The sequence below is a fragment of the Mytilus galloprovincialis genome, chromosome 6 (assembly GCF_965363235.1).
Source record: "Mytilus galloprovincialis chromosome 6, xbMytGall1.hap1.1, whole genome shotgun sequence".
NCBI lineage: Eukaryota > Metazoa > Mollusca > Bivalvia > Mytilida > Mytilidae > Mytilus > Mytilus galloprovincialis.
In genome coordinates, this window is record NC_134843.1 from 5,861,269 (window position 1) to 5,882,254 (window position 20,986).

A 20,986-nucleotide genomic window follows, 5' to 3' on the forward strand; every position below is an offset into this window, starting at 1 on the left:
AATCCTAAATATGGCCAATTATATTATAGTTTAAAAAAAGAAATTTATGAAACATATTTATATCCGCTAACCGAGCCCCTATTGAGATCGACAAACTCAACAAAAAAGCTTTGAATACAATACGGATATTTCTTAGAATTGATGGTCATCCTATAAAAGTTACGGTCGTCCTATATAAATTACAGTCAGTCTTTACAAATTACGGTCATCCTTTACAAGTTACGGTCATCTCTTTACCAATCACGGTCATCCTTGTTTTATGTTACGGTCATCTTGAAAATATTTTGATTATGATTTACGGTCATCTTAACGATTTTTTCAAATCGAATTTCCCGTTTCATGCACATTTCTCGGAAGTAATTAGTGATTTTCGAGTGATTCTTTTATAAATTTACATCGTTTCAATGTATGATTTGTAAAGAAAATGATATAGAAACACTTTAACAGACAATACAGAAACTGACCTAATTTTTCATCCGACATCTTGGGATGACCGTGAATGCAGTTACGGTCATCAGCTTTACCCCAGTGAAGCATATCCTCAAGTATTAAATATTCTATAACTTTGTAAAGTTTGAAATTCTGATTAGGGCTCTTCTATAAAATCATACATGGGACCCAGGGAAGGCAACATAAATTTGATGGGTGGGTGTGAAATATTGTGTTTAATGGGCTTTAAATGTATGCAGGACTCTTAAAATTGCTTCTATTGGAGGTCACTGTGTTTTTAAAGTGCCTTCCCTGGGTACCATGTATGTTTTAATGGAACAGTCCTTAGTTCCATTATTCAGTTGAGAATCTTTTGTTTTATGTGTTAGAGCTTTGATTTGGCCATATGATTAGGGATTTCTGTTTTGAATTTTCCTCAGAGTTCAGTATTTTTGTGATCTCACTTTTTTTTTGGAAAGGATATTTGTCTGCCCCCCCCCCCTTTTTTTTTAAAATCTTTAAACTGTTTTTCCTTGTAGTGAATTATTTTTAGTACTTAACATTTAATTTATATGTAGTTTTGGGTACTGATTGAATAGATGGTGTATTATTATAAGGAAGGAGTTAAGTTAGTGTATGTTTCAATATTTCTACAATTTATCTTGAGTTATGGCTATTGATTGTAAGTTTTTGTGTAAGTATTGAATGACTGAGTGGGGTGTTATAGAGAGATGCTTAATTATCTTATAGTGTATTACAAAATTACCTGTAGGTTTTGTGACTGGTCTAACAGTTGGTGTAATAATTCTAACAGGCATATCACTAGTGTTGGTTCCACAACTAGATGTTTGCTTTTTCTCTGGCTCTATTGATTAAAAACAATATTAAACATCTAATTCAAAAAAATCATGGTCCATACTATCTTTTACAAACAATTTTTTGAAGTTTGGTATATATTTTTAAGATGAAATACTCATTATCCTAAAAAAGAAATGTCAAATATGAACAAAATGTATTTTCCAATTTTCATTATATTCAAAGCGCAAATTTAAAAAAAGAAATGATTTGAAGTGTTACTGTTGATTCATTACTATTCGTTGGATATCAATTTTGATGGATTTCGTGGGTATAGGGGAACCACAAATTTAAATGTTCAACGAATTACAAATTTTCTGAAGGAATGTATGTAGACTTTGCCAAAACCACGAAATTAAATATCCATGAATATGCAACTTTTCCTCTATCTAGGAATATTGGTACCCACGAAAATAAATGAATCCACATTATATGGGGCAAAAAATAAAGAGCACATTTAATATTCCTTCAGCTAAGCATTAATTTTATTTCAGACTTGAGTTAACTAGAGGCTCCATGGAGCCTACATTTTCCACCTCTTGTTTTTGCAATAATTAGAAACAATGCAATAAAAATATTTGTGTTGAAAGGAAAATGTGCTTTAAACGTATTATACATGCCTGGCTGTGATTGAGGAATAGGTTTCCACTTATTAATGACTTGAGGAGCCTCCTCTATAATCTGTTGTTGTTTAACTCCAGTCATGGGACAGACATCAGTCAAATCTTCTCCTGATACTCTGGTGGATATCAGTGCTAATCTTTGTATCAAGGACAAATTCTGATTTTGTTCTGTTAGAAATATACATAAACAATTCAAAACTCTTACTTTAAAGTCATAGTCACATTTTTTTTTTCATAACTATAAAGTCAATGTACAAAAAACATAATTTTTTGGCAATTTAATGTTATTTTCAGACACCTGCACTGTTCAAGCTACTTTACCAGTATATTGAGTTCTGTAATTATTTTTTATGATAATCTGAAAAAAAACATGCTTCATCATTCCATTTGCTACTGTTTCCAAATTTTGTGTGTGAATTTGTTTTCTGTATATCTCATCTTTCAAGATTTTTTAAACCTATCAATAAATTTTGTATGCTGTTTTCAAGTTATATCAGTAAGAATACTCTTAATTTCATACATTTTTTAATCTCATCAATTTAAAAGAATTACCATTATTTTCAATTTGATTTCCTTCCCCTGAAGCATACAAAGCCTCTAATCTTTGCTGATTTGATCTGTTGATAGGTGGGGCAAACTGATTATCTTCATTTAACTGGTTCAATAATGTATCTGAAAGAAAAACATCTATTTTTATAATATCTGAAATAATTCATAAAGAAATCATAAATGTGTCCATCAAAATTCATAAACAAATAATGTGTCTGACAAAATTCATATGGAAATCATTAAATTGGCTAAATAAATCATAAAGAAACTATCTTTAGTAAAATATTTGTATAAACAGTATGATAAAATTCAACTGTTTCTTACTGCATGATGATCACAAATCATTGAGATAGGAATATCAAAAAGATTCACATGTTTAATACAATTTTGATAATCATGATTAAAGAATGTTTTCAGAATTAAAAAAAACAATAATAAAAAAATACAGATTACTTTTATAAGTTGTAAAATGTTTCAACTATTAAATTAGGTTCAATTCAGAACAATATAAGGTAATAGGACATGTCGAGAGGTCTCAAGAAAACCTATTCCACACATGAATATTTGTTACATATTAGTTTGATAAAAATTATGAGATACCGTACATACTTGAATGAGTTTATAGAAAATTATTTTGAACTTAGAAATACCAGACAGAGCATGTTATTACCTATATTAGAAGGATCAAATCCTGGAGGTACTAATGTAGGAGCTCTAGGTGACAGTATGCTATGAGTTTTATTACCTATATTAGAAGGATCAAATCCTGGAGGTACTAATGTAGGAGCTCTAGGTGACAGTATGCTATGAGCTTTATTACCTATATTAGAAGGATCAAATCCTGGAGGTACTAATGTAGGAGCTCTAGGTGACAGTATGCTATGAGCTTTATTACCTATATTAGAAGGATCAAATCCTGGAGGTACTAATGTAGGAGCTCTAGGTGACAGTATGCTATGAGCTTTATTACCTATATTAGAAGGATCAAATCCTGGAGGTACTAATGTAGGAGCTCTAGGTGACAGTATGCTATGAGCTAATTCTCTCTCTTCATCTCGTCGTACTTCCTTCCTCAGCATACTATTCATCTTCTTATCCCCGACATCTATCGCCTCCCATGTAGAACTTTTCTTTTTCTCCGTCTCAGCTGTTGATTCTCTTTCATGTTTTTCATATGAATCCTGCATCTGATTATTCAGCAGCTCGTTTTCCATATTTTTCAGAGCTTCGTTTAAATTCAAACCCTCCCCATTATCAGGACCACAGCCTACATCATGTGAGGTGACCTCTTGTTTATCAGGGGGAGTAACTTCAGGACGATTCTCAGCTTCCATCACTATTTCAGTCCAGCTTGAGACTGTTTTAGTTGAAACTGGTTTAGGTGATGATTTCATCACTGCACCTTGTTGAAGTTGAAAAGCTAGATCATTGTCATATATATCTGTTAAATCAGCAGGTTCAAAAGAGACACCACTTAATGAAATAATGTCTGGATCATCAAGGCTTGTATCCAAATCTTTGTCATCGTCAAATATGGACGATTTTAAATTTCTGTGAAATATGATTGGTTCTTCATTATCAGAACTCACCTGAAAAAGATCAAAACAATGCATTAATTCATGTGCACTAAATATTACAGTTTCACCCTTTGAATCACTATGAAAATGATAAAAATATCAAACAAAACAAAAAAATTGTATAAAACTTGAATTAATACTTTTAAAGCCAGAAAAGGTATGATATACTTTATACTGTTTTCATATGTACATGTAGCTTATAAAAAATCATAGACTTTTTATTTATATGTAAGATGAAAATATGAATTTTTGCTTAACAAACACTATCAAAAATGAGCTGTCTTAATAAAAAATGCATGGTATCCAGAGAAGGCACTTTCAAAATTGGGTAACAACCTAAAGCAATTATAGAGGTAATTTTAGAATTTCACTAATATATTTTTATTATACAATGCCATTATACTTTAATATGATTATAAAATGCCTTGCCTGGGTACGAGGAATGTATAAAGTACAGTCCTAAGTATATGTTAAAGTAAATAATGTATGTTGGTCAGATAGAAATTCAAGTAGATGTTCCCCTGAAAAAAAAAATCTTACATCTGAAAGGTCAAAATCAATGGAGGGTAAATTTTTCTCCACTTCAGCAAAGATGTCGTCTAACTTTGGTTTGAGTTGTGACTGTCCGAGAAGAGAAGACATTGTGACTTCACTGTCACCTCCCCCGTCATCACTTAACTCCATCATGGTATTACTATTTATTAATCTGGAAAAAAAAGAGAAATAGTTTATAGCTTATATGGTAAACATGGTAAAGCATGGTATTAGTTTTCTTGTTTGAATTGTTTTACATTTGTCATTTCAGGTCCTTGTATAACTGACAATGCGATATGGGCTTTGCTCATTGTTTAAGGCGGTACGGTGACCTATAGTTGTTAATTTTTGTGTCATTTGGTCTCATGTGGAGAATTGTCTCATTGGCAATCATACCACATCTTCTTTTTTATATGAAAATATAACTCAATTGAGATACATGTATAACTTCTAATCATATTATATTGAAAATTAATTGTAACACCATAAATGATTAACTGATTAAAAACATGAAAAATAACTTCTCTTCTTTTTAATTGAAAGTGAAAGGAACAGATATTTTGCTTATATACATGTACATGTATAATAACTCTTTTTATGACAATTTTTTTTAATATTACCGGTTATTTGGTAATCATGGTAATAGGCATTTCAATTTAGATTTCAATTCTACTGTATAGGTCTAACTCAAATAGCAAGATGACCTACTGATATGGGCATCTTAATGCCTATAACTTACAATCTACAAAGTTTTGGGGATTATGTCATTCAAATATATTTTTTACAATCTAGCTATTCTTGTTTTTATTGTATGAAATTCTAATAAACATGGCATCTGAATCATTTTGAATCAATGTAAAATTCTTTCAAATCTCAGATACTAAATGGACTGGGAAAAAACTTTTATTGCCACTCTGGAATATTGCAATAGATCTGGATTAACCACTTTATTTTATACTGAGAGCTGGGAAGGGGGAAATACAAGAAAATGTTTGCAGCGCTAATTATTGCATAAAATATCAACTTAACACACAAAACAAAATTACTTCCCTTTCTCTATTCAGTATCGCTTACCTTGCATTAAAGTTAAAACTAATTGTGGTCCATTTATATATTATATGTAAGATATCTTATTTTGCTATGACCTCTGTATTTGCACATATATACAATGTACTAGATTTTGACAGGTTCCACTGGAAGTGTGCCAGGAAAACTTTTAACATGTAGTACGGTTTAATAAATAAAAAAACAACATATTGATTTTAAAAAATGATAATCAATACATTTTAATAAAGTTATCTCCAAATGATTTGATTTAAAAAGAAAAAGCACATATTAAACAAGGAGTCTTGGATTAATGGATTGTGAAATTTTTTATACAGTTTCAATTGCACTCTGAATTAACATGATTAAAGTATATCTACATGTATCTAACTTTTAATGGGAAAGATTTAATATTTTTATACATGCTTGCTAAATTTTAGAATTGAATAGTTGGACATCATGTACATTTTATCCGGAACAGCATTCATGTATCATTATTTAAATAGAGAATGAGTCACTGCACAAAACTCACATAATTATTCTTCAGTCCCTTGCAAAGTCATTTTGCTAAGTAAGGGAAACACCAAACATTATTTGGACCATTACACAAAGAGGAAGTGCACAATGGTGAAGATTGCAAGGAAGTAACTGTACTAAAGGGGTGTAGGGACAGTTGTTGATATAAAATGAATACCCACCAAATAACTCATTCGAAAAGTACATGATTATATATATAGCTAAGGAAAACTCCAAAAAATAATTTGGACCAAGCATAAAAAAAGAGGTGCACAATAGCATCACATGGTTAAGATTGTGAATTCTTTTTTATTTGACCTTTTCCCTAAAGCAAGTGTCTGCGCGTACCTGCATGTGGGTAGGAATGGTAAAATTGCTATTTTGCAGGTTACGCTTACTGACATCTGGTTTTATAATAAAATGCCATCGGATCGGGAATGAAACGTGTAATATATGGACCATAATTTGGTATTCGGCCTTTGGTTTCTTTTTGTATCCTTTTTTATAAGTTCTAAAACTTTAACTTTTATTCTGTGGGTTGTGTTGATGTTAGAATAGTATTAATGGAACAATTGAGTTTTTCGAGAAAAAATTAATACATTTTGATTCACAGTTTACGTGACAGGAAACAAAACAGGAAACAAATCTTTATTTTCTTTATTTTGCACAATATATTTCAAAAGACATAAATGAACACCATTACTAGTGTTACTTGCTTCATGTTAATATTTAAAATCTATTTTCAATGTTAAATTAAAGTTTTTTTTTTAAACGCGACAGGAAACCATAAGAAACCGAAAGCATTTTTTTAGTTTTATTTTATTGCAAAATCTGCTTAAAATGATCTGAACAGTATACTTTTTCTTAAAATCCATCTTAAATGTAACAGTATTATAAAACTCCTAAATATGTGCTTGTTTTGAAAACAATTAGTACAATTTATTCAGGAATTTCCGTATTTTCTTCATTGATACAGGATACCATAATCGTTGTATCTTGATGTTTTAGCCAAAAAAAATGTATTTATATTTGGTTTTGAAATTCCAGTTATATACAATTTATTCCACATCATTGGTAATGTAAAATTCTTTAAATCCAGTAAAGAAAACAACTTTTAACTTGGAATTAGCATCTTTAAAATAGGCACCATGTGATATTTGTGACCTGTACACCATCTACATGGTTTCCACATTTTAACCTACTTTAGTGGGCTAAAATCAATAAAGTACTTCCTTTCAAGTCATGCATGGTAAAAGTTTACTTTTCCTTTGACAAGTTTATTGCGTTTCTGATAAGTGTTTGCAGAACATGAATAAAAAAAATTAATTAAAAATTGTGACAAAGATACCAACTTTGTACATTCCAAGTGTAACGGTACATTAACATGTATTTTTTATTAAATTATCTTTATTCACCTAAAATATCCAGTAATATTTACTGCTGAAGCTAAATCAATCCAACGAACATCGGCACCATGATAGGAGACGTAATTTCGATTGAATTTTCCAAGGACCCTTTACATCGTTATTGGGAAACGAAGTGTGTTAAAACGTCAGTCAAATCTGAAATCGATTTTGTCAAGTCATTGGGCATTTATTTTCACACAAGATCGTATGTAACATTATGCACATAGGAAAAATAATAGACCCCCGGCGCAATCTCTTTGAAAATTGTATTTTCCTTTTTTAAACAAGACGAAACAAGCCTACAGATTATGTTTGCTTACATCCCGTTGGAAACAAATACAATGTTTAGACCTAGTATTTCGTATATCCGGCTTTAAGGGCGTGATCACATGTTAGTCACATGTTTCACGTATGACCGGAAATGATTAGAACTTAACGACAAAAACAATTTTAATAAATAAATGGACTTCTGTTTCGTGTGAAATGTAACGCATAACGATAACGTCATTTTCTAACTTAATTATTACAAAGAACAAAACAAGAATGTAAATCATCTCTGATTTACCTGTTTGAACATCTCGCGAGAGTTCGTATTTGCATATTGTTGCAAAGAATTCTTTTACAACAAAGCAGATTAAACCATCTAAAATGTGCGTTACGAAATGGGAAACCAAAATAACGACAGTGTTCTTACACCTGCTACAGAAATACTTATAGTTCTTGGCATTTTCTTCTCACTATTCTTATTGGTCGATGTTCTATGTTATTTTAAAGCAAAAATTACGAATTTGCCGGTGACGATTATCTATAAATTAGTCAGCGTTATGCACTTCGGACGCGAAAAGTAATGCGAGAAACGACACACAAATACGGTCGTATAATCTTTGAAATTTGTTAATTTCAATTTTTTTTCTAGGGAAGAGTAGCATACACTTGTATGTTGATAAAAATAATGGCATCTTTAGATGTAGTTACAACTTTTCTTACAGTAATTCACATTTTATTACTTTTCTATAGTTATAGGAAACGGAGCCCAATAGCAAATTATGGTCCATATACGGAATTTGTCGCAATTAGTGAATAAATATAATTAAAAATACTCAAAATTTATAAATATTTATATATATAGGTAAGGAACAGTTTTTTTTCAGTTAAATATACAAAGTGGGAAAGACATTTCATAGTTATCATGAATGAGAACAGTCGATTAATTTTATACAATTGAATAAAAGAAACTTGGGAGTCAATTGCAGCTGCAGAGAAAAGAAAAACTGGAAACACAAAAATTAAAGAGGAATTAAAGTTTAACAGAATACATTTTATTTACAAGGTATTAGTTTTAAAGTGTAGTTTTAAATCGAAATTGACGTGTTTCATTTATTAGACAAGTCTGAGACTACTATGTGTTAAAGTAGTCTCACGTCAAGTTTTTTTTTATGTCGGATACTTTTAGTTTTCCTAAAAAATTTCCGTCTTGAACTTTAACTGGACTGGAAGTAGTCGTTTCCCTCGCATATTTTGATAATAAACACTATCAGTTGTTATATGCCTTGGCTTAATTTTGTCTGATTTCAATTTTTGAAGTTCGTATTTGAGCTCAAAATCATGAAAATTAATATTAAAAGTGAGAAACATGACAATCAATAGTGCCAGATTGAGGAAACATGCATACACTCGAATTAAATGGCATTACAATGACCTCCAAATATATGAGTGCCATTGATGCCAAATAATGGTGGTCTGGTTACGCCCGTAATATAACAGCCCCTGCATTGCAAGGGTTTATATTAAGGATATGCTTACTATTGATACATTTCAAATAGAATTTCCTTTCCACTTGGTGTGACTAAAGATGGACAAAACCTGATTGCGAGGGAAGAAAAAGGTTTATTTGATCATCATCATCTTCTGTTTTACATTTTACTAAAAGATCATTTTAAAATCTCATGGGTATTTTTCGAATTCAGTAAAATTTAATTCTTTAAATTTGCATATACATTTTATAAAAGTATTAATTTTTATTATGTTTTTCTTTTTCATAGGGACTGTACGTTAGTTTCATTTTCCATCAGTGCATTTATTTCAGAGTTCACGAAAATAGTTGGTCCTATCGGTCAAAATAAGGCTCAGACCAGTATTTTGAAAGCTAGTGCCAGTCACAATGACTGATGTAAAAACGGCCGTTGCAGTGCTTTTTTTTATTGGTAATTAGTTGTACTGCAACTAATTTCAGTACGTAATTACATAGGTCATCAGATGAACCTGCTGCTAATTTCCAGTACTGGGTTCCTAATATAAACAAACTGAAACCAAATTGACTATCTACACGTGGCTTGCTTAATTTGTTCATGTAGCCATCCCAGGCAAACAATCTGCGAATGAACCTTCAATCAGGATAACAAATTCAGAGAAAGTGATTCAGATGATGAAATGGATAGCGAAGATGTCTTTAAATAAGAACAATCAAAAGAACAGAAATTGTCCTTTATTGTTAATTTGTCCTTGGCTGTGAAAAATAAAACCGTAATATCAATAAAGTTATTTTTCGAAAAATTTGTTATTATTTTTACTTCAGTATCAAATTGACAGAAGTTTTAGGACTGGCTAAAATTTTGTAGGACTGACAAATATTCTGGCTTTCTCGGTCCCATGACCAACGGGTCAAAAAGTGTTTTCGGGAACTCTGTTAATTTGCAATGTTTCTTATGTATTATTACATTCAGGGGTACTACTTGTACAAGTTATTTTTATTTACTTGAAGAAGTAAATAAAAAATATACACATATAAGTAAATAAATAATGTTTGAATAATCTCCCCTTAATTTTCTAAAAAATTTACTTGTATAAGTAAATTTTTCTTACAATCCCATGATAGTCGTCAAGTTTTGAGATGTAAATTCATGCCTTTAATGATTTTTCCCAGGTTTGCTCAATTTTTTTATTAGAGTTCAATGTTTCATCTCATTAATTCAACAAAGAAGCTGATTGCGCAAAGATCTTAAGTATTTGTGCAAGGCCTTCAAAAATTGCTCCTTGGGGGCTTGTAAATGGGCAGTGTTTTGAAGATAACAGACAAATGGGATTTTCATTATCCATGAAATTACACTTAAATGATTATTAAGACATCTGCAAAGGGCAGGTAATTTAAAATTCTATTAGATCAAAGAAATCATAAGAATTCAATAAAAGAAGATAGGATGACTTTTTACTTCTACAAGTAAAAAAATCTGAATGTCTAAGGGACATAACTCAGCCAAGTGTTTTTTTTACCTATACAAGTAAATAAAATTCACTTGTATAAGTACATGTATCCTACAAATTTACTTTTTTAAGTATATTAATATTACTTCTTCAAGTAATTAAAAATAACTTGTACAAGTAGTACCCCTGACTGTATTATTAAATAAGTACAATTTCAAAATATAATTTTTCATACTCTTCATGCTCTTCACTCATTTTACACAAAATCCCCATATGATCGATAATTTCCGCTTATGGTTCATCATATCAAATGGACAAATATGGCCATATTTTCAACTCAAAAACTACTCTGTGTACAGACTTACATGTGCTGTTTGGAAAGTTTTAATGCCTAGCATCCACTAGATATATAAAAGTTAAATGCATTTTGTGTTTAAGAAAGTCTTTTTTGGTTTTTTTGATGGGGCCTAAAAAAAAAATGTTGTGTTTCCGGTCACCCGACCGACCGTCCTTCAGACCCCCGACTCAAAAGTTTTTAAAGCTGATGTGGGAAAAAAAATAATTTGTATACCTACCGACCGTTTTTTCTGAAAGAAAATAAAAAATTCTAAGTCCCTCGATCTTTTTATCGCCCCAACAACGCTAATTTTAAACTCGAGGCTTATTTTTAGAATGTACTGGAAAGTGGAATCTTCTTGGCTAATTATATATGCGGGAGCATGCGCAGTAGTAATTTTCGTTTGTCAGTGTTTGAACATGGCAACACAACGCGTCCTATTCAATGTTCAACGCGGAAAGTGTGACCGTTTCGCAGAGAAAAATATATTTCTAAATTTAACAGAAAGTAACACCTTTTTTGACATTAGCAATGAAATTCATCCAATGTCTAACATCGATGAAAAAAAAATACGCAACACAAATTTTGTGCTCGGCCACCGGCAAAAATGACTGGACCGAGATTGATGACAATAACACAACTGTTGGAACAATGCAATCTTTTGGAATTAAATTTATCAAATGTTCATGCCAGACCCTTCTTCAAAATGAACCTGATATTAATCCATCTGAAACTGGTCAGCCAATCAACGCTTTAGACATTCTGATGAAAAGCCACAGATGCCTTGCCAAAAGAAAGTCCTGCCAGGGAACAGTGTATATAATATATTTGTCTATCTGTAGGTTTGGGATGATGTTTGGTTCATGTTCCTATAAATGAATCTGCCCCACATCTTCTCAATTTCTTTCTCTGACAATCCCAAACTTTTGGTCCTGAAATAGGGGAATTGGGTTTAAAAAGCTAATTTCCTAGGGGAAGTGCTGCCCAATTTTTTTTTAGGTTTGGACTTAGTTTTTTTTCAGGGGTATTTTAAAAGGGGGTAAACTAAAAGTTATTTCAGGGGGATTTTAAAAGGGGTAAACTAAAAGTTATGTCAGGGAGATTTTTAAAGTGGGTAATCAATCTCTTTCTATTAAATCCCAAACTTTTGTCTGGTAACTGGAAATTGAGTTTTATATAACTCAAGCTTATTTCATAATATTATAAAAAAAAAAAAAAAAAAAAAATCCCTACCTACCGTCCCTTCAAAATTTCAAGGGGGTGATCGGAAACACAACATTATTTTTTTTAGGCCTGGGCATTTTTTTTCCTTTCTGCAGAAGGTGTAAAAATAAACAAACACCTGAATTACTTTGATACTGTCCACTCACTGACTCAGATAAACTCTTTAACTCACCTATAGTTGTGAAGATACCTTTTGTCCATGTCAATTAAGGACAATAAAAAAAATTACAAACCGTTTTTTTTTACCTGAGAGAGCATCTCATAGTTGTACCACAACTTAGTTAATTTTCACACCTTTAGCATGAAGGAAAAAATATGCCCATCAAAATCCAAAAGAGATTTTATCTTTCTGAAACACAAAATGCATTTAACTTTATTATATCTAGTGGATGCCAGGCATTAAAACTTTTCCAACTTCACAGGTAAGTCTGTATTCAGAGTAATTTTTGGCATGTAAATACAGCCATATTTGTCCGTTTGTTATGATGAACCTTATATTTTACGTTTCATTCCAGATCCAAAGGCATTTTTTGTATAAAATCGGATGTGTGTACGTGTAGCTTACGATGGCAATTTGACTATTCGTACCCACATGCAGCTAAGCACAGACACAGCCTACCCTAAAAAAAAAAAAGGGGGGGTATTGGTAAAAAAACTTGTTCCCAAGCTGACCTGTTCAAATGTTTGTTATCATGTTGTTCTTGTTTACTGTTATAATACATATTTTCTATGTTTAATATAACGTTTCGTTAAAAAATAAAAGATCCAGTTATTCGTGAATCCATGGTAATTGTGTAAACTATGCAGACGCTCCGTGGAATATCATTGGGATAAAGTGACATTGTAGTGCATCGCACTCCCTCTCATACCAAAATGATAATCTGCAATTTTTTTATAACTTGATAGCCATCGTTATTTTAACTATAAGCTGATGTCAATTCAAGAAGTAAACACGATTTTTCGTGTTTCGGCGTTCAACATTCTTCCCCATAACAGTTTCCCGGATGTCTACTGGTACTTCTGTAATTGTTTACCTATTTCCCCCTACCGAGGATATTCCAACAGAAACAAGTTACCAGATAAAGAAAGCTGTATTTGGTTTGTTACCTGAAAGAATGCAAAAAAATACAACCAAATACTGAAAGTTCTTCCAAATATTAAATAACCCACAACGTTCAAAAACTAACAACAAAGAACTTACGAAATTTTCAGCTAATACTCAACTGATTACATAAATAGAGGAGATAAGAGTCTTTTCAATGTAATGTAAACTGCATTTTATATTTCAATCGAGCTTATATTTAACTTTTGTAATCGTATGTGACTCTTTAATGTACATTGTTGCGCTCTATTTATGCTGAACGATATTTATTATGTTTATATCTTACATGTAACTGTGGGTTGATAATCTTGCTAGAACTTTATTAATATTTTTCGTTCGATTACATCCCTTGGCATTAGGAAACTTGGATTTTTCTTCTCTTTAGATTGTAAACAAAAATGGTAATGTGTTTAATCATAGATATTCCTGATCAAATAACATAAAATCTATTGGTATATGAACTGTTAATTGATTATTAGATTGTAAACAAAAATGGTAATGTGTTTAATCATAGATATTCCTGATCAAATAACATAAAATCTATTGGTATATGAACTGTTAATTGATTATGAACTCGAGACTGACCCCACTTTTTATCTAATTTTTTTCTTTTGTGTTTGATAATAATATTTTATTCAGTTAATATTCTTTTAAACTGTAACATGTTTTCACTTCTTTGACCGAATTAGGTGTTCAAATCTTGCTGATAGAACTAAAATTTGCTAAGTTGGTCTCATTAGGGTCTAAGCGTTGCACAGGATTGCTGAATTTTTGTAAGTATCTGAGTATGACCAGGAACATATATATTAACTGATTAACGGGACTTGACACTACCTAATTATCGCCGGTTTCCTTGTCATGTAGTTAATTAATAAATGACGGTAACGGACATGTGATAAATACGTATTCGCTGTTATGGTCGATAATTAACGGCTCTACATTTCCTATTCGAATCATCTCAAAACTATTGGTTTGGAAACTTGTTTTTCTTCATTCATTGAAATAGGAATATAATGAATCACTATTATGAATATACATATAAATAAAAAAGAGAAATATTGGATAAAAAACGGCAAATTATTGTTATAATCGTCCTCCCTATTCAAATTAAAAACTTTTCAACAATTAAATAAATAAAGTTTTTTGACACGTTTTTTTTTATAAAATAAAAACAAACCTCTTCTAGAAAATCGTTTTATCTTGAAAAATAACTTTCTTGTTCTTTAATGATTTATTTTAGTTTCCAATTGTTAAATTAAAAAGCGATGGATAATTCTTTTAAATAAAGAAGCATAGTGAATAATTACAAATAAAGCTTGAGGAAAGCATAATTCTAGTGTTTGAATAAAAAACGTAACTTGTTTATACAAGTCCTCATTAAATTTTAGGTTCCAGTATAAATAATTGTTTACATTAAACTGCTTTTTTAGCTGATTAAAATGTAACTTCGAAATTGATTGCGGATCAAAATATTTGATTAACGCAACTAAAACAATTATTTATCCTAATTAAAAATGTTGAAAATATTATGAAAAACACACCAAGCCGACCGAGAAATCTTGCTTTGATCATGATTCCTCAACATTCATGACAAAATACACACAAGCCCACAACATCGAGAATGAACTTTGTAAATCCAAATCATTCATTTGCTAGCCATGTACGACACAGAGAACTTCTTATTTTGGTCTGATGATATCGACCTTGATGCTCTACTTGAATGCTACACAGAGTCTGAAACTGCCGAGTTTTCAGATAAAGATTTTGAGCCTTCACCTGCCTGAGTCAATGGTATAAGTCTACAGATTGCTTAAAATCAAGGAACATCTCAGATTCTTGAAATTGTCTTGCTTTAAATGGTATAAAAACAAAAAAAATGAATTCAAACAACTTTCCTATAAGGTTCTTCTCATAACATTCATGTTTCCATATTTCCCTTGACTTGTATGCGTGTTTTTAACAACACGGAAAATCAGAATTAAGGTAGCACAATACAAAGATTTTTCATCCCCAATCAGACATCTTTAAACTGATGTAATTCCACTCATCTTTCTTCAAATTTTATAAATGAGGTACCAAAAGAAAGGAGAAGGATTAATCTTTCAAATTGTGATAATTTAATTATGACATAATTATTACATAATTAATTGTTATGTAATTATTTGCCATTCTGTGATGTCCATACTTGAATGAATTTAGCTTCTTTGTTCTTCATAGCATCCTAAAAAATTTAATAGATTCTTGCACAACACAGTTTGACCTCCAAAACTGTGTCTCAGATTTTTCCTATTGTATTTCATTCTCTCATAAATCTTCAATGAAGTTTGCAACATCAATTCATTAGAGACCACTAAGTTCAATTGGATATAAAATTTGTTCTATTGATGTTTTTGGAAATCTGAGACACAGTTTTGGAGGTCAAGCTGTGTTGTACAAGAATCTATAAAATATTTTGGGATGCTATAAAAAAAACAAAGACGCTAAATTCATTCAAGTGTGGACATCACAATATAGCGACTAATTACATAATAATCAATTATGTAATAATTATGTCATAATGAAATTATCACAATTTGAAAGACTAATCTTTCTTCTTTCTTTTGGTACCTCATTTATAAAATATAAAGAAGGATGAAATGAATTACATCAGTTTAAAGTTGTCTCATTGGGAGTGAAAAAATCTTTGTATTGTGCTACCTTAAGCAGTATTTATATTTAGTGTTTTTATAAATTTAGAAACACGTCAGAGGGAATTCCCCAGTTTTGATAACATGCGAGAGTTCTTTGAATTCCGATCGATAAATCTATTTCTGTCATATAAGATCTTATGTCACTGTTACCGATGAAACTGATATTTGATATTGTACTTCCATAAAGAAATGGAGGTCGTTTAATTAAAATTTGATTTACGTTCTTACTACAAATCACAAGTCCAGGGTTTGTTTATGTACATTAAGCATGCACATGCGTATATTTTTCTTGACTTGTAGGGGTATCAGATTGAATGGTTGCTCTGGATTCCCCACTCCGATCCTTTCTATTGTCTTGTCTGCTATTGACGGTTATTGTTGTTGCATAATTTAAATCATATGCATTATTTAAATTAAAATATATGTAGTCCACAACGTAAAGGTTTAACTAAAACACCCCTTCAGCCAAAATGGAGTCTTCCATATTATCGCTTCGATTTGTCTTCCTTCCATAAGTAACTTTCGTCAAACGATACCTCGAGAAAAATTAACTCGTTCTGTCGATAGACGTCTTATTATATTAAAACCGATCGCAATTTAAACAGAGGAATGTGTACGGAAAGGAGTCATGCCCACTGAAAATAGGTGATAAGGTACAAAGACATACCTTCTCTCACTCTCAGTGACTGCTGTGGAAAGTAAACTTGGAATTGATAGTACAAAAATAAAACATAATAATTGCATTGTTCATACACTTGTATCGAGGATTGGCTTTTTTAAAGTTGAATATATATATTAACTATTCAGATTATGTAAACTACATTTTACGAACATTTTACACGTGCAGTTGAATTATTTTTGAAAATAATACTAATACATGTATCAATGAAAACAATGGCAATCGTGTCCCTCAGAGCAATCTGCTCTTTGATTATTTTATAATGGTTAAAGTCAGGAAATTATTCAAAATTTTGTTGGCCAAAATGTATGAAATGTGGATACATGAGCATTTTAAATTGTTTCTTTCAGGATTTTTTTTGCCATTTGGATAACCTTTTTAGCATGTTATAAATTAAATATCAGAATTTTGTTTAAGTAGGTGAATTTGATACCTAATATTTTGCATTGTTTAATATTTATTTGAAAGTCATATACTTTCCTTTATTTTCTAAATAATTTAATATTATATATTAAATAGATGTAACCATGACAACAGCAGATGCCCAGTTTGAAGCATCAGATGAGTCCTCAGAAAATGAGCTGTTAGAACGTAGTTTATCTGTATGGCATGGCTGGGATGTCAAAGATGAATCATCAATACCTCTAGATCTTCATACAGCCTCTAGTATAGGCCATTATGACAGTGTTAAGTCATTTATATCCAGGTAATCTCAATACAGGTACTGCTAGATCATATAGATATAACCATGGTGGGTAAAAAACTAAACTTATCACCTGGATGGACCCTTAACACAAATTAATCAACATGCCTGGAATCATAAGTCTACTCATTAATATCAGATTTTGTAACCCAGAAGGATGATACAGTGCACATGTATTACTATATTTGGTATTTTTCTGCAATTTATTTGAAAATATACTCAAAGCATGATGCCATTGTATAAAGTATGCAAAATTGACAGACTATTTGGAGCATCTTGTTTTATTACTTTAAGGATAATGCCTGTTTCAATCTCAAATAAGAATTAATGTATTTTATTTTAACATCAGTTGGAAATAATATTATATAATGGATCTAATTGATTTTGGGCTGAAATTATGTTGATGAATTTACTTTTATTAGAAATATCAGAGACAAACTTTTCTATGGTCAACAAAAGTGTTTTTTTTTTAAATTTTTGAAACAACATAATTATCACTAAGAGTTTCTAAGAACATGAAGGAATCGATAAAATAAATTAGAGCAAGGCCAAAGTACTGTTTTGGAGTAAGGAACAACAGTGTTAAATATTTTGTTTTCTTTACATTTACAGAAAGGTTGATTTAGATAAGAAGAACAGAGGAGGATGGACGCCATTAATGTATGCATGTTACATTGGACATGACAATATAGTCAACCTTCTGCTAGAAGCCTCTGTTGGTGTCAATGAACAAAACAATAAAGGACAAACTCCACTCATGTTAGCTGCTAGCTGTGGAAATGAAAGTGTTGCTTACTTTGTTTACCAGGTAAGATAAGATCCAACATTTGTTAAATATATTAAATAAATGCTTCAGCATACTTGTGAATAAAAGAAGAGGCAATGTAAACCTCAATTTTGTGATTAATGTTCTAAAACAGTTTAGTTTTTAAGTGTCACATTTTGGAAGGTTTATTTATGAATGCACAGTTTTGTATACATTACTAGATTTTTGGGTCATAAAATACTTGAGCGAAAGCACTGTTGTACAAAAAAGCTTTTTAATTTAATTAATTATTAATTGATTACGTAAAGTTATTGAATAAGGACTTATAACTGATATTTACATATTGCAGCAAGGAGGCGACTTAGAGGCTAGAGACAGAAAAGGATGGACAGCTTTATTTCACGCAACATATGCTGGACATCAAAATGTGGTCAAATTTCTCTTAGAACAAGGAGCTCATATTAATGCTGTGTAAGTTAAGGCTGCCTTATCGAAAATACAAAATACAGGTAACTGTTGTTGTATCAAACGCTGTTGACTCTAAAATTTCTGATGAGTATAAGTTTTCCTGTGGTCCCTAACTTTGTTTCATATAAATATAAGTATTTAGACTTCTGACGAGCTGAAATTGGATGGGTCTAAATTTTGGTTTACAGTCCTAAGGGTAAACACAAGCATTCAAATTACATTATTTAACAGGAACTAATATACATATGTTAAAACAATTACATATGTATGAAAGTTTCTTGATAAATAATTGTAATTACTAATTCTTTCTAAGATGTTTAAAACAACTTGTACTAATAATATGTTTATGCCCCATTTATCATGTTTATGGGCATTATGTTTTCTGGTCTGTGCGTCCGTCCGTCTGTTCGTCCGTGCGTCCGTTTGTCCCACTTCAGGTTAAAGTTCTGGTTAAAGTTTTTTGTCAAGGTAGTTTTTGATGAAGTTGAAGTCCAATCAACTTAAAACTCAGTATACATGTTCCTTATGATATGATCTTTCTAATTTTAATGCCAAATTAGAGTTTTTACCCCATTTTCATGGTCCACTGAAGATAGAAAATGATTGGGCATCCGTGTACTTGGGACACAATCTTGTTGTCACTATTAAAGTTACCTTTAAACTCTATTGTTCTTTCAAATTTAATGTACTGCCCCAGAATTATTAATTTTATGTAATGAAATGATGTAAAAATTCATAAAAACTGTATTTTGTCCATGCTTCTTATTGAGTACTTTAATTATCTTTAAAACAAAAATAACTGATAAAGTAACTAAAAAACAAACTTGTTTGAGTAATGCCACTGACTGAACTAATTGGTCCAAAGCCTATGCCAAATAGCCATTTTTGACATTTTTTGCTCTTCTGAGTGTCAAAATTATTTTAAGGCTATTCCAGAAAAAAATGTATGGGGGGTTTGGAAGGCACATTATATTAATAATACATGGGTGATGGGTATCAGAGCAACTTTTCACACTATAATGCACTATAATTCTCAATTACAATTGTCTGGGTGGCGGGTGCTGACAAAAACTGCCTTCCAACCCCCCCCCCCCTACATTTTTTTCTGGAATAGCCCTTACCTTATTCATTCATCCATTCAATTAGCATGATTTTAAAAGAATGGATTTTATGCAATTCCAGGGGCCAAATAATGGCCCCTATCATCTCTTCTACTTTTTTTCATTGTTTCTTTACAGTGAACCTATTCATGGATTAACTCCCTTTATGGAGGCTGCAGCTGAAGGCCATGAAAAGATTGTACAGTTATTTCTTCAACATGTATGTAATACTTATCATAAAGTTTCATACCAGTTAAGAATTGGTTATCACTTGATATCAACTAGAGTTAAATTTTGATATAATAATAAGTCTTCGGCAAGTTAATAATTATTGATATAATAATAAGTCTTTCGCAAGTTTATAATTACTACTTAAATTGAATAACCATATAATTACTACTTAAGTTATTGATATAATAAGTCTTTGGCAAGTTAATAATTACTACTTAAATTGAATAACCATTGTTAATATCAAGTGATAGCCAAATTTTAAAAGTTGTCAAACCTAATTGTCTTATGGTCAACACTCACATTTTGTTGAATTAAGAATTGTGTGAATTGTTAATCTAGTCTTTTTTTCACATACTTGTATGCTGTCATATGTCCTGTTCCTGCATCTGTCTTTAACATCAGACATTTAAAAAAAAAATTGAATGCTTAAGAATAAAAGAATTTACAAAAAGAAGATATTCAGGTAAAAAGTGTGAGTTGTACATTGTTGTTACCTTTCAAAGTTGTCATTGATGTTACAAATAGACTATGGGTATGTTGTAATTCAAGCCAATCAAATAAATGCAAATTTTGTATCACTTTTTTTTTGTATCACACTTTGAACAGTGTGATAGGAGAAATATTGTTTAGTGCAAGAAAAAGATAACTACCCACAACAATAAGAGAAGGTTAATTTCTGTATAGATAAGAACACTGATTTGCATGTAAAGTCTTGCATATGCAGGACTAATAATATTTTTATAAGCTAGGCCCTATTCATTGGAAACAAAAAAGTGTAAGCCTTGTCTATCCCTATTTCACAACATTAGTATTCATTCTTTATCTTAAGTTCGACTAGTTTAGACCAATTTGTTAAAAAATTTGAAATGCTGTTCAGAAGGAAACAACACAGTTGAAGTTGAATTTGACGAAATTTTGACGAAATTCAAAATTATAGCTTCATCAAAAAAAA

The 20,986-nt window shown here is 31.0% G+C and overlaps 2 protein-coding genes across 5 annotated transcripts in view; one reads left to right on the top strand and one right to left on the bottom strand.

Moving 5' to 3' along the window:
* LOC143078797 (dynein axonemal assembly factor 8-like) overlaps positions 1-13,315 on the bottom strand; it is a 54,334-nt gene extending 41,019 nt beyond the window's left edge. Inside the window, exons 1-6 of one of the 2 annotated variants that reach the window (XM_076253775.1) lie at positions 13,165-13,315; positions 4,574-4,739; positions 3,427-4,045; positions 2,460-2,579; positions 1,905-2,075; positions 1,196-1,294 (exon numbers count right to left, since the gene is read on the bottom strand). In XM_076253775.1, the coding sequence (XP_076109890.1) occupies positions 1,196-1,294; positions 1,905-2,075; positions 2,460-2,579; positions 3,427-4,045; positions 4,574-4,720 (1,156 nt within the window). In that variant the 5' untranslated portion in view covers positions 4,721-4,739; positions 13,165-13,315. Of the gene's footprint in view, positions 1-1,195; positions 1,295-1,904; positions 2,076-2,459; positions 2,580-3,426; positions 4,046-4,573; positions 4,740-12,967; positions 13,098-13,164 lie in introns of those variants that run through there. The other variant, XM_076253774.1, reaches the window with a different exon arrangement.
* A 425-nt stretch (positions 13,316-13,740) lies between these two features.
* The window catches only part of LOC143078798 (ankyrin repeat and SAM domain-containing protein 3-like), a 34,571-nt gene continuing 27,325 nt past the window's right edge, over positions 13,741-20,986 (top strand). For 2 of the 3 annotated variants that reach the window (XR_012979272.1, XM_076253776.1), the window contains exons 1-5: positions 13,741-13,798; positions 17,286-17,472; positions 18,082-18,277; positions 18,585-18,706; positions 19,942-20,023. Coding sequence is in view for 2 of the 3 variants with exons in the window: in XM_076253776.1 (XP_076109891.1) it covers positions 17,294-17,472; positions 18,082-18,277; positions 18,585-18,706; positions 19,942-20,023 (579 nt within the window). In the remaining variant the exon portion in view is untranslated. Of the gene's footprint in view, positions 13,799-13,878; positions 13,893-17,285; positions 17,473-18,081; positions 18,278-18,584; positions 18,707-19,941; positions 20,024-20,986 lie in introns of those variants that run through there. The other variant, XM_076253778.1, reaches the window with a different exon arrangement.